This window comes from Nannobrachium achirus (assembly GCF_963921795.1).
Source record: "Nannobrachium achirus genome assembly, chromosome: 12".
Classification (NCBI taxonomy): Eukaryota; Metazoa; Chordata; class Actinopteri; order Myctophiformes; family Myctophidae; genus Nannobrachium; species Nannobrachium achirus.
The window spans coordinates 28,261,068-28,275,799 of record NC_137832.1 but is presented as its reverse complement, the minus strand read 5'-3'; the positions used below and the strand labels follow the sequence as shown (position 1 = coordinate 28,275,799).

The 14,732-nt window shown below is 42.7% G+C and overlaps 1 protein-coding gene across 1 annotated transcript in view; it reads left to right on the top strand.

Moving 5' to 3' along the window:
• Positions 1 to 10,438, top strand: part of cabin1 (calcineurin binding protein 1) — an 83,991-nt gene extending 73,553 nt beyond the window's left edge. The window contains 3 exon segments of the mRNA XM_080738004.1: positions 2,866 to 3,009; positions 6,227 to 6,429; positions 7,977 to 10,438. Coding sequence (XP_080594130.1) covers positions 2,866 to 3,009; positions 6,227 to 6,429; positions 7,977 to 8,120 — 491 coding nt within the window. The 3' untranslated portion in view covers positions 8,121 to 10,438.
• Positions 10,439 to 14,732: the final 4,294 nt, after the last annotated feature.

The window sequence follows — 14,732 nt, the reverse complement described above, 5'->3', positions numbered from 1 at the left end:
GTTTAGGCATTTTGGTTTGATAAGGTTGTAACTTGTGGGCAGAACTATTTGTCCTTGTTTGTTATTTGACTATTTTTACTTTAATTATAATTAAAGACACTTCATAGTGAATTAGTGATTATAATAAATAGCCTATGTCATGATTGCTAGATCAGATTGTGTTTATGATATAACGCCGGCGTGCCAACGTCATCTCCACCGAAAACAAGCGCTCCCCCCTTGTTCCATTGTCGAAACCGGGGTGCTGTTTTGATTCACGCACCTCCATGGGTGGGAAACAGAAGGCCATGGTGAAATATGATGTAAGAACAATAATGGCCTATTGATAGTGTAGTGCAGGCCTCTTGAACGTTTTCAGGCCAGGGACCCCTTAGTTGAGAGAGAGATGAAGCAGGGACCCCCAAAACCTTTTCAGAGACTTCATATAGTTTTGTTATTTGACAGCACAATCATCAGTGTATTTTGGATTCATGTCAATTTGTGTTTTCAGATACTGAACCACTTGAACTGTCAATACATAATGAACTTGACCTTTCACTCTGTAATTAGTCTGATCTTTTCCCCCCTCTACATCAGAGCTCTTTGCCAAAAATAGCCGACATTATAAAAAAAAAACTATGGTGAAAAATGTTTGTTGACTACCTTTTTTCAGTGACGAAAACTAAATAAAAACTAAGCTATGATGACTAAAACTAAGACTAAATATATTGAAAATTTCTAAAACTAAATCAAAATTTGCTGTCAAAATCAACACCGGTTCCACAGGGATGGAATTTGCCACCCCTGCGTTCACATTTAACCTCATAATAGTGATGGGTCTGTTTGACAACGTAATGAACAGCATACTCTATCCATGTGGCATTGCAAAAGGGGAATAATCTTTCTGTCCCAGCTAAAGATTCTCTGTATAAAATGAACTGTATTCATGTTTCAAGTAGGCTGGCACATAAATGTGTGTTTGCATGTATACAGTCACAGTGCCCTTCCACCCGGCTAAATCTCGATATTCCGACGGCACGGAGATCCGAATCCGATGTCCCAGACAGAGAGAAAGAGAGAGAGAGAGAGTGAGAGAGAGGGGTCCGGTCCCCCCATGCGCAGAGGTTGGCATGATTACAATAATTAGGCCTAATTAACAAGCCCAAAAGCCAGCAAATAGCCAAATCTGAGCAGTGAGCACATATCAATATGTAAGGCCAAATCTCAGTAAAACATTTAGAGTATAAGCCATTTGAGATATAGAATCTTTACACACAGGTGCTGCCAAATAATTATATAATCCCAGTTCACTGCGCAAAGTAGGTCATTCCAATTAAGCACACTCACTCCTGTCAGCTGGTCTGAACAGAGCCGAGCAGCTCACTTAGTTTAAACTGGCTATAAAATGACATAGGCTAGAATGGATCTTCAGCCAACATCTTATCCATCACAACATCTTAATGAAGAAGGTAGATACCTTTTTGCTTTTGGACAGATGCAACCTCTCTCGCGTGCACTCTCTCCCTCTCTCTTTTTGCTTTTTGAGAGAGAGAGCGACACACACACACACACGCACACACGTGCACGCACGCGCACACACACACACACACACACACACACACACACACACACACACACACACACACACACACACACACACGTGCTGCAAGCGTTTGCATCCTCAGTCTAACAGCCGCCTCTCCGCCTGACTCGGACTTTAAGGCCATTGGAAAATCACCACGCGCCCCTTCCACCCCCACCCCCGAAAAATAGGACTCACCCGAGAGACACTGTGTCATTTCAAACACTGCATCGATCCATTTCTATATGTTTTCTCTTGTGTACTTTGTATTGGATGAACTGTGTGTGTGTGTGTGTGTGTGTGTGTGTGTGTGTGTGTGTGTGTGTGTGTGTGTGTGTGTGTGTGTGTGTGTGTGTGTGTGTGTGTGTGTGTACAGTATATGCATTACACAACATGGAATGTTAGAACGTGAGGATATGTTGTGGTATTGCCTCATACCATGACATCATCAACTTGCGACGGGCATTTCTCCTATTGAGTGAAAGATTAGCTATTTCTAGAAGAAATAAAATAATTAAGGTGTTTTTAATCTTACATTGTATTTATAGAGGACAATTATAATGTATTAAGGCATATTTGTATATAGGGCATAGGGATCGGAGTGTGGTTCCCTAGCATCCTTTAAAAACGCCCTGAAAAACCACTTACAGGCGGCAGCCATTCGCAACTGGCAATAACAAACCTAGCCCAGCCTCCCCTGACCCTTCTTTGTATTTACCTACTGTATATATTTTTTGCACTGTTTATTTTATTTTTATTTACTTTTTTTCTTTTTCTTTTTTACTATATCTACTGCATAGTACTGTGTTCTATCCGTCTGTCATTCAATGTTATATGAGATACTTAAATGGTTTCCTATGGAAATAAGCGTAGTCTTTTCTAGGATCTCCTTTTAGTTGACCTTGTGCCAGTGAACTGTACCGTCATGAAACTGTACCTTTTTCTATGCAAACTTCTAATAAAGTCTTCAATCAATCAATCAATCAATCAAACATAAAAGCCCCAAAACAAGTCTTTAAAAAAAAATGTATTTAATATTTTTTTCAAAACCGGCTACAAGAGACTCTTTTCCAACTCCTTCAGAATGGCAGTCAGTGGCATTTAGGTTGGCACAGACTAAGCACAAACTGGACTAGAACTTCTAGTTATTAGTTGTAAATCAGTGTCATGCACCAAAATTAGACAAGCTCACAATGCATCACAGCATGCGTTGCAGATCTCCTTGTAGATCTGTGATGTATGTTGTTAGAAATAATGCTTAATAACACCTGGTCTGGGTTGTTGACCTGGTGATGTATCTACAGAGGAGCGAGAGGAACCCCCAGAAGGCTTGTCGTACCGCCAGCAGGAGTCTCACCTTTGCCAACAAATGAAGATGGCCACTGTATCTCCTGGGCAAGACCCCGCAGGGACTGGCTGGTACCAGGAGGAGCCTGCCACATGTAGTGGTAAGTTACTATATTTACTATATTATAGGGCATTCACCAAATATTCGAATATCAAAGTCACTATTCGACGTTGTTCACCAAATTCGAATATTCGCTTTTTTTCTTCTTTTTTTCTTCTTCTTTTTTTTCTTTAAAAATATATATAGTTTATAAAGCTTGGCTAGATTGGAAGTTATAAGAATGAGTTGTCAATGCCCCTGGTGGATGAATTTGTTAATGCTCTATACCAGGAGTTCTCAAACCTTTTTAGGCCGTGACCCCCGAAATAAACATATTTGAACTGGGGACCCCCACCCTGACAAGCACTTGGAATTGTAGGTATTACATTTAATGTGACTCTGTTCCACAGATAAATATTGTGAAAATAGCAGATCTACATGCTCACAACGCCTCACAATGCGAGGCGTTGTGAGCATGTTGTGAGCATGTAGATCGGCTATTCAAATACTTTGAGGTTGAATAATTTGAATACTAAAAATGTTGTAAAAATCACTATTCGTGAATGCCCTACTATATTACTATATTTTGTATCAGCTAGTGGTGGGAAAATCCGGTCATTTCAGTTCAGGGCATTGATCAGTTCACATGATTCATTTATGTTCACCGTTCACATTCCGGTCAGCAGCCTTGCGCAAAGATGTGCATGTCTCGCACTGCATCTCGCATGCACCCACACAGACACTCGTTGCTTATCGCTAACTAGCGACCATTACTGTCCAGTGTCCATTCACTGATTTCACTCCATTGATCATTGGGAAGGAGGCTGGACCCATGCGCATCTACTATATCCCTTTCATACTTAAATGTGGCGTGCTAATGGGTCACTACCTGTCTTTTGTCCAGGAACAACAAACACAATCACATTGACACAACACAACGGGGTGCCTGCTGGCCTAATGGTCCAGGCGCATACCACATAGGCTATGATGCCTGGTTCCACCCTGACGGCCTTTGCTGCGTGTTACTCCCCATCTCTGTCCCTGTTTCCTGTCTACCTGTACTATCAATAAAGGCAAAAAATAGCCCCAAAAATATATATATTATAAAAACACAACACAACGGGGTGCCTGCTGGCCTAATGGTCCAGGCGCATACCACATAGACTGTGATGCCTGGTTCGACCCTGGCGGCCTTCGCTGCATGTTACTCCCCATCTCTGTCCCTGTTTCCTGTCTACCTACTGTACTATCAATAAAGGCAAAAAAATAGCCCCACAAAATATAAAAAAACACAACACAACAATAGTTTTTAATTTGAATTCAAATCGTAAATTAATGCATGTCCACTGACTGAGCTCACTCTGTCTGAGTGTGCCGTCCTGTGTGCGGGGAGGTGTGAACGAACGTGTGAACGCAACATTTTAAGGACATGAACAAATCGTGTACGAGTCGTGATTCGTTCTTATGAACAAATCACTTAATACAGTCAACCCCAAATCGCCAAAACCACTTTGACTTTTACGAAAAGTTGAATTGTATGTTGTAGAAATACTGTGGAGCCTTTACATTTTCTTTTTCTCAAGTGTAAATTTAAATGTTAAAAAGCTGTATTTCTGTGGACACAACTACAATTTATTAAACAATGGATTTGTAAATAAAATATTATCTGGAATAAATTATCTTTTTACAATTTGATTACCAAGAAGCTCCACTTTGCTGGTTGTTACCCAGTTGATGACCAGCTGGTTAAGGCAATTAAGATGAGACAAATTTAACTGAAATCTCAACGCAGTCTTTGAGCACAGACAGGATCACTTGCCTGTATTTTCTATATTGTTTACACAGACAAGGCTATCTTTTATGTTATAAACCATGATCAAACATGAAGCAGTTTGATTGTGTGGGTTTCCTTTTGAAGTACATGGTCCTCTTAAGCCAGGAGTCCAGTCTGTTCCTATACACCCATTTGCCAGAGATTTGCCCGGGCATGTCCCGTTTTGGCGACGTAGCGTTAAGGCGACGTAGCGATAAGGCAAAATACAAGTGTACTAACAGCCTTCAGGCAGCAATTAGCGATGGAAGACTCTCTCTCTCTCTCTCTCTCTCTCTCTCTCTCTCTCTCTCTCTCTCTCACAAATAAAATATATATAGGCTATTAAGCCTACTTGATTCATTTAACAATAAATAGCCCAAGAAGGCGTGGCCAAATAAAAACATAGCTCAATAAGCGTCACCGTTTCCACATCAAATAATCTCTCTCTGTCTCTTTCTTTCTTTACAAGCAACGGGTCCATAAATATATAATCCTATCCTTATCAGGTTGGAAATGTGAAGCTAAATTAATAAATAACCTAAATAAAAACAATAAAATAATGCATAGGCCTACTCCCAAGTCCCAAATGTTGAATCTAGCATAGGCATATGCGTGTGAGCCATAACTTTATATTCGGTGGCGCATGCTTAACAAGAACAGATCTAACAGGATGCTAGCTTGCAGATCTGTTCTTTTTAACCACAGGATTCATTTTGCCCTGAAACATAACAGCCGTGCTATAAGGAATCCTATACTGTACTATCAGACAGTAAGCTTGTGCACTGCACACGATTACTAGGGACAAGCAGTCGCCTTATCGGCACGGCAGAAAAGCGTGAATGAAAATTTGCATGTCGCCCTATCAGTACGGTAGGAGACCCCGTTAGTACATTTGCCGCTGTTAGTACACTTCGCCTTATCGCTACGTCGCCAAAACGGGATTTCCCCATTTTAACAGGGGACCCCCACCCTGACGAGCACTAAGAGTTGAGGAATTACATCACATAACTGCCTCATTTTGGCAATTTAGTCAATGTTTAATTTGCCATTTTAGAGGTACTAAAAAGTCCTTAAATTGTCACGTTAGAAATGTGCATATACTCTGAGTCTATACACTTAAACTTTGTTGGTTTGTTTACTGTTGAGTGAGGAAACAATCTTTCATCTGGGGACCCTTCAAAATAATTTGGGGACCCCGACCCACAGGTTGAGAACCACTGGTCTAGACTATATAAGTAATGTATAAGTAATGTCCCATCCTTAAATCAGAAGAAGTGCCAAAATGATGGCACTTAATGTCTTTAATGAGAGACCCTTTGTGGTTCCATGGAATGAGGCAGGTAATGTGTCTCATAAATGTGCCGGTTTTTACTTGTCAGGCACGTCCTGCACCAGTAATGATACTGCATCAAATGAATGTGCAGCTGCAGCACTAGGTTCAGCTCTGCTTCTCTCTCTCCATCAGACCAGCAGCAGTATTCCAGTGGTGAGCAGTCTAAACTTCCAGATCCCAGTCGCATCCGTTCACGGATCCCTCCCAACATGCCAAAGCTTTTCATCCCTTCCACGGTGACCAAGTTCCCCCCAGAGATCACCGTAACACCGCCCACACCCACCCTACTCTCACCCAAAGGCAGCATCTCAGAAGAAACCAAGCAGAGGCTCAAGGTACTTTGGATGCCTGTGTGTGTGCGTGCATGCATGCGTGTGGCTGCTGTGGCTGTGGCACCACGGGCCAAATGTCGCCACAAGTATAGTAGAAAGAAATAGACATTTAGGAGTCAGTTTTAGCAGTTAGAGTTTTGCCCGATTCATACATGGTTACACACTGGTGTCATGTGCTCAAGCTAAAACTTTGCTATGAACGAGTACATTTCTCTTCTTCGACGGTGGCTGAGTTATTGTTGTGTGCAGATGGGATACTGGCAGCAGCGGCTATTGAAGCCAAAATACTGTGTTGCTTACCGCACTGGTTACCAAACAGTGGGTCGAGACACATTTGTGGGTCACTGACACATTTTTATGGGTACATTTGCACACTCACTTGAAAACCTGTTATGCAAAGTAGCCATTTGTGGTACTTGGCTCATGAATCGGGGGAGGGGCGTCTACATTCGGTACCAGTGCGTGCGTGAAGTGACCAGTACACCCCTGGTGTTGAGGTCCGTACACACCAGTTGCGTTTATTTTGTGCGATTAATTCATATCAATTATTATTTGTTATGTGTACATGCACACTGAGCGTGATTATAACATGGTGATCAAGCGAAATAAAATGTTTTCGAAACGAGGTAGATTTTTCAGCGCAAAAGAAATCAGCAAACCTGTATGAATGAGGCTCAAAGTAAAAGTTTGATTTGAAATAATCACACGTTTTTCATATCGTTTATTCACATCGCTCCTGGAGTGTAATGGCCTTTGGGGTAAAATGTTATACGTAAAAATCTCACCATTGCGAAGTGAGTGGTGCAAACACGCCACACGTGCATATCTCCTTGTATGGGCCGTTCCGGCTGTGACGCCAGTTACTTTATGTGAGCACAGATCTCCATACACAGAGAGCCGTACTAATACACACAAAGTGAAATGTTGGAGTGGATTTCATAAAATCACCATCCAAAAATGTTGATGTCAGTACAAGTATAGTAATACAAACGTGGATGTACACCAGGGTTCCCCAATTAGTTTTCCCCAAGGGCCGAATTATGTCTAGGGTACCAAGCCGAGGGCCACAACATTGCAGGGGGCGACGGTGGCGTTCCTGCTACTCCAGCGACAGTTCAGATATCGTCGTTGTCGGGTGAACATTTTGTATGTCCAAAACCGTTCGTTTTGAATTTATAATTTTTAAAATTATTTAAACTAGTGAAAACAGCCGATCTACAAGCACACAACGCCTCACGGTGCGTTTTCACTACTTTTGTGCGACGGCCTTGTATGATTTGCAAAAGAACGTACAAATTTGGAGATACAAGATTTCCAGCCGACAACGACGATATACTAGTGTTGTTGCTGCTCTTATACCACCATTATAACTGGGGTTGGTGGGGGCCAGACAGTAGCCATCCGCGGGCTGCAAATGGCCCGCGGGCCGCCTATTGGGGAACCCTGTATATGTTACATGTGGACACGTGTATGTGTATGTGTCTCCATCCAGCCATTGAATAAGCATTCTAACACTTAACCAGTGCCCCTTGCTGTTCCGTCCCGTTCAGAACGTCATCCTCTCCTCCCAGTCGGCAGCCACAGTGAAGAAAGACACACTGAGCCAGCCGGCTCTGGAGGTGCAGGAGACCTCCAGCCAGGAGTCGTCTCTGGAGAGCGAGTCGGACGAGGAGGACGACTACATGGACATCTGAGGCTCTGGTTAATGCCATGCCTGCCATGGCCTCGGACCCTCGGCTTTCTGTGGACTGCATAACCGAGCAGCAGCAGTCGGGCCGCTCTTTTGAGCACTACTACGTTGGCCTCGCCCCGTGAATTAACAGAACGGTACCTGTCACTGCAGCTAAAAGTCTTTAAATGTCATTATTCTCTTTTAAGTGTGTATTTACTAATTCTTCTAGCGCAGGGGTCTTTAACAGGGGGTCCGGGACCCCTAGGGCAGACCTGGGCATTGTGCGGCCCGGGGGCCGTATGCGGCCCTTTGGTTCACTCTGACCGGCCCTTGTAACCCTACAAGGGACAGTCAATGTCAAATTACAAAATAAACACATTTTCAAATTTTACCTCATCCATGGACTAAAGCTGTATTGCTTTTATTTTTACATTTTTTATTCACGTACATATGGGCGCAATGCGTACATCAGCATGTGCGCGTGATCATTGGATGTTGTCTCAATAACAGTCAAGACGACCTGCCTTACCTTAACCATCAAAAATGGCTAAAGTGGCTAAAAAATGAAGAGTCGATGCCAAATTCCGGGTTTTCATCAAATATTGGACTGCTAAGTATTTATTTACTGAAGTCGGAGGTAAAGCCATGTGTTTAGTTTGCGGGGAGCACATCTTGTGGGGAGCACTGCCTTTTGGCCCGGCCCTCCACAATATTTTCTGTTGTTCATGTGGCCCCATGGAAAAAATAATTGCCCACCCCTGCCCTAGGGGGTCCTCAGAGTCACTACAGGGGGGCCTCCAAATCTTTGTGTGATAGAATCCTTTGCTTCTCCTTTTTTATATTAACCACTTGAAAGCTAGTGTCCTTATTTTGTAAACTTTAGCCAAAAATAGCAGATCTACAAGCTCACAACGCCTTGCGCTGCGAGGCGTTTGCGCTGCGAGAGGTTTGGTGTAGAGGGGAAAAGGAGCAGACTAAGTACAGAGTGAAAAGTATTGACGGTTCAAGTGGTTAAATATTTGAGAACACGAATTGACATGAATCCAAAGTACACTTATGATTTTGCTGCCAAACAATGAAACTATATTGAATCTATGAAAAGGTTGTGGGGGTCCCTGCTTCATCTCTCTCTCGACTAAGGGGTCCTTGGCCTGGAAACTTTGAAGACCCCTGTTCTAGCGGGAGAGAAAAAAGAAACACCCCAGCTGAACAGATGCAGTATTTTCTGTCTGTGATGTGACAGGTTTCCTCTTGCTGTGAGCAGCGTGTATGCAGCCAGTGTCTGTACTTCTGCAACATGTCTGTAACGTGCTGTTCACAACACATGTATCATATATCGGCTAACAGGGAAATCGCACGAATGGACAATTCAGCACCTAGATACTTGGTGCTGTTAAGCTGATTTTGTGGGCTAGTCCCAGTTGTCCGACGTTCCAGTTGGGCGAACAGACTGTAAAGCAAGCGATCTTCATCCCAATCATGCTTTTATCGTGCGCTTGCCCAGGCCTTACGGCCTGGGCATAAATATAACGATTGCATTCACCACGGCTTCGTAACTCGCGCGGCGCTCCGCCGGCCGCGCGGCCCTGGCCCGCTCTTCACGGGCACTCGCGCCTGCGGCGCTCGGGCGCGAAGAGCAGGACCAAGGTCCGCTGGCCTTCGCGCCGCTTGCAATGTCGTGGACAATAATTACAGTCTGTTCGCCCAACTGGGACGTCGGACAACTGGGATTTTCCCGATTTTGTGGGGGGCATCTATGGTAGTCCAGTCATTTTGTTTAAGCATCTCTTCTTACTTTGTTTGCACGCTACCTGTGTCGCTGACCTGCAGCTAAATCCTCGCCCTGAGAAGTCCACGTCCCCAAAACCGAGGTGTTCTTGTCTGGACGTTTGCTCGGCGGCATGTTATTAGAATACTACTGCTGCCAAACACTTTGAACATTTTTACAAAGGCATGAGAAATAAAATGCACTTGCATTTATTTGTATATGACATTTCAATGGACACTAAGGTGAAATTAAGTACAATCAGCTTAGTTCAAGACCTGTCTGTCATGGCCAGTAGGCCACGCAGCCTCATAACCTGTAGCAGATTGGATATGTTTACACTTTACACATGGGTTGTCTTTTATTTGTCACTTAATTTTTTTTTGTTTTATTTTTGTACTGTTTTTCTTGTAATACTTAGTCCCTTTTGGTGTTCTTTTGTGTGCATTTGTGTAGCTATAAAGAGGAACGGTACCTACTAGGAGGGAGTTGTGACACCAGCATCGCACTGAATGATATGGATATGGAGTTGGTTTTAAATATTAGAAATTAGCTTTTGTACATATCTTTATCGACAAAAAGAATTTCCAGCATGACTGCTTTAAATGGTGTTAAGGGTGTTAAGTTAGGCAGCATAGGTGTGTGTGTGTGTGTGTGTGTGTGTGTGTGTGTGTGTGTGTGTGTGTGTGTGTGTGTGTGTGTGTGTGTGTGTGTGTGTGTGTGTGTGTGTGTGTGTGTGTGTGTGTGTGTGTGTGTGTGTGTGTGTGTGTGTGTGTGTGTGTGTGTTTGTTTGCGTGCGTGTGTGTGTGTGTGTGTGTGTGTTTGCGTGCGTGTGTGCGAGTGCGTGTGCGCGAAAGAACCATTAAGAGGTCACTTCAATTCCAGTCAACTCTAGAAACTATTGCTAGGTCTAGTTATTACGTAGATTGTTTTGATTATTTAGACCTTTTTGATAATTCCTGAATTCATTGGAATTGAAATGAGTATGGAATACCTTCTATATAGATGCCTTTACAATGGATCCATTTTGGTAAGTTTGTCACAATTCTGGACTAACTCAGAGGAAGACAACCGAATGTTTTTTTTTTTACAGATTGTTTTCTACAAGGGACGTTTACTGATTGTCAGAGTTTCTTAAAAAGAAAAGCATGCAAATCAATAGCTGTACATGATATTCACCTTTGAGAAAACCTGTTGGGACTGTCTGGGAGTTTGTATTTTTTTTTGGTGTAAGATATCTTTTCTATTCTAGTGCTGAGTGTATAATGGCCAAAGGCTAATTTATCATTTGTCTCACGACAGAGTCACTTTTTTCAGTCACTCATTTTTGTCGAGGGAAGCAGTTGTGAGACTAACTATAATTTTAGCCTGAGAGGTTACTGGGTTCAAGGATGTTTTTCTTTTTTGACCCCCTCTTAGCTCAGGCTACAAGGGGAATTGTTATATACATTTGGACTGATTCAAGATGTCACAAACCAAAAATATTGAGAAACACATATCTGTTCCGTGTGATATTTAAAATGCCTTCAAAACAATGCATACAAACCAACACTGCATGGGGTCTTTTACATATATTTATACTGTAATAATGGCTGTAGTGTTAATTGAGAGCTGGGTAAGATGCAAATATTTCAGTATGTATCTGTCTATTTCCACAGTAAATATATTTTTGAATTGTACTTACAACTCCATTCAAATGAGGATGGGAAACGTTTAAGCAACATGCTAAAAATAAATAAAAGATAAAATGCTGTTACATTGTAGCAATTTTTTACTAAAATGACCAGTGCCATTACATGTTATTGTCTCCGCCAGGCCGTAAGGCATGGCCGAGACTATGTTTTTGCCCCTGTCCGTCCGTCCTTCCGCGTGCGTAGTCTGCGTACATGTCCTTCCGTCTGTTTGTGAACGGCTAATCTCCGGCACCGTTGGCACGATGGCAGTGAAACTGTGCACGCACACTCCCTGGGTGCCAGAGCAGAACCTCTGATTTTGTCAAAAAATCGCGTTAATCGGTACACACTATCTCTAAGTCATTAAATGAAACGGGTCATTCAGATTTTTCATATTCCATCCCGATTGGCTAAGATTGGCTTCCAAAATTTGCAAGAGTGCTTGCTCCCTTTTGAACAAAATGCCTCAAATCAAGAACAGAGACTGCGATTCCCATGAAATTTTGCACGCACATTCCCACTTGGCCGAGGAAGAAATGCCACTCCATGGTGGCGTGATTACAGGCCGATTTGTGTTTTTACCAATAACTCCACCGATCACTGTAAAACTTTTTATGCGCCTAGAGGCCAAGGAAAAACCTTTGCCATGCATTTTCCTGCTCTGCTTTTTATAGCGCCACCTGGAGGCAGACTTATTTAAAACACGCTTTTGGATATTATTATTACTCCTTCATATTTTATCCAAAAATCACGCAAAACGATACACAGTATCTCTATAGTCATGTGATCAAGACTGATCTGTCCGATATTCCCTCCCAATTGGCTTACATTGGCTTCCAAAGTTTGCGGGATTTGTCCGTTTTGAATAAACTGACCAAATTTCTTTTTGACATTTTTATTCACTTCCCCATCAGAGTATGCATATACAGTGGCTCTTTAAGTATAAACTATATATGGTGCAATATTGTAATATTATTTCTGCCGTTACAAATACCTCATGGTGTATTCCATCATGAACAAATGGCCATGACTACAGATTTTAATGATAGCTTTGCCTTATAAGAAATGGCAACATAAGGTTATAACTTATAACTGTTATTTTTACAATGCCGTTTGGGTATTCTAATACAGTGGTTGCCGAACTTTTTAGCCTGTGACCCAAAAGAGAGATTCGACGTTTGCCCGGGACCCAAACTAGTGAAAATAGCAGATCTATTTTCTCTTAAACACTTCTCACTGCATTTCTTTTTTTAATTCATGATCGGGGGAATATTTTTTTAAAATGTTTTGAAATAATAATTAAAAGGAAACAAAAAATTAAGGGACCCATAGAAATGTGTCCGAAGGGACCCATAGAAATGTGTCTGTGACCCACAAATGGGTCCCGACCCAGTGTTTGGGAACCAGTGTTCTGATAAGGCCAAGTTGTCTTCAGAAGTATGTGTATTATGTAGTGAAAGAAAGGTGTCGCTCCCTCTTCTGTGTCTCACTGCTATTTTCCTTCTCCCCTGACAGACCACCCTGCTGACCATTGACATTGTGGTCAATGGGCTTGTACACTGTAGTGCGAAGTCTTTGACACGAGGGAAGTCATTAGTCTTCATTAGCAACTTCCAGAAGTTTCTTATGAAGTGCTGTGAAGTTGTCATTTGCCCCTTTACCAGGCAAGCTAAATTTGAGGTTTGTTTTCTTATGTAGCAGACCAAATGTGTTCACCCCCACAGCCACTACTTTGATGATGTGACATGACTGTCACTCCTATTTTAAAGAGGGGGGGATTTCAGAGAGGGATTGTAACAACATGGGTACTTCAGATCTATGCTCTATCCTTAAATAATATGTATTGTTTGGCCCATGTGGCAAAAGTAATATAGGCCTAATACAAACACACACACCAAAAAAACAATCATATCAACTATGCGTCTTGCTTTTCAGTGTTTTGCTGCACATTCGTTCATATGCATTACTTTAGAATCAAATACTGTTCTCATTCATCTGAAGAGAATAAACCTTGTACCCACACACAACACCTTTTCTCCCGGAGCACAGTGGTGAAAATATAAATTCAAATTGTGATGGACCTCTGTTGTCAATACACAGCAATCACTTCTGTCTGATCTGAGAGGACCCCATCTCGGTTGGATTCTAGGTCTCGTGTGACATCGGGTTGTTTTCCAGCCGATGGGTGCTAAGCTCTACAAGCCCCTCCAAAGTGGCCAATTAAGGCATCAAAAGGGCATGCTGCATGGCTAATGTGAGCGAAAGGTGTGAGATTTCTCGTCAGACCACTCCGGGGGCTCTTTATTGGGCTGCTAGAGTGCCGTCTGAACCCTGTGTATTGGCAGCTGTTAAGCATGGAGCACAAGGGGATCTGTGCACTTAAAGCAAATGGCCAAACACCTGGGGATGCGGTAGAGCACTGGTGCTGAAGGCTGGGCAGTTAGCAGAAACATGGGTGATATGAACCTAGTTGGACCGCAAATGGACTGGTAAACAAAAACTGAGAAACAGGCCAGTGGAAAAACATCAGTCGTAGACATCTGGATCTGGACGAATACTGTATCTTTATTGAACAACTCATACAGTGTTTTAAAAAAACATACACTGTACTTTCTCTGTGCGATAAAATGCTTCCATTGGTCCCCACCATTCACGTTTCACCGTCAACTATTAATGAGTGGTGTAATACATATTCAATAATTAAACTATTCATAAACGGGAGGAAATTAGTGAGGGCCTTGGACGGGATACCTCTAGTTGTTGGAACTGGCAGTTATTATCAATGTTCTCGCTCACTGATGTGCTATCTAAGACAAGTCCAAACATCCCCCCTGAGGCTAGCAGCGGCCCCTCTCATGAGGCTCTGGCCTCTGTTGCCAGCCCAGCCACGTACGGAAGCAGAAGTCACACCTGCCACCTCCAAACCCAGAGTGTGTAATGGGAATGACACTGGCACTGTTGAAATGTACACCTTAGCTCTCAACAGTGACACTCACTTTGGGCGGCATGAGCCTGGTAAATAACAGGACTTTAACCTCACAATGTCTCAGATTTGGAGCTTCTTTGTTCATTTATATCAGTGTTTTTCAACCTGGGGTCCGGATGGGGGCCTTGTGTCGCACCAAATTCTGGTCCCTGGGTACAACGATTCACTGTGGGGCCCCCCATGAATGTTCTTCATAGGGGGAGGGGTTTA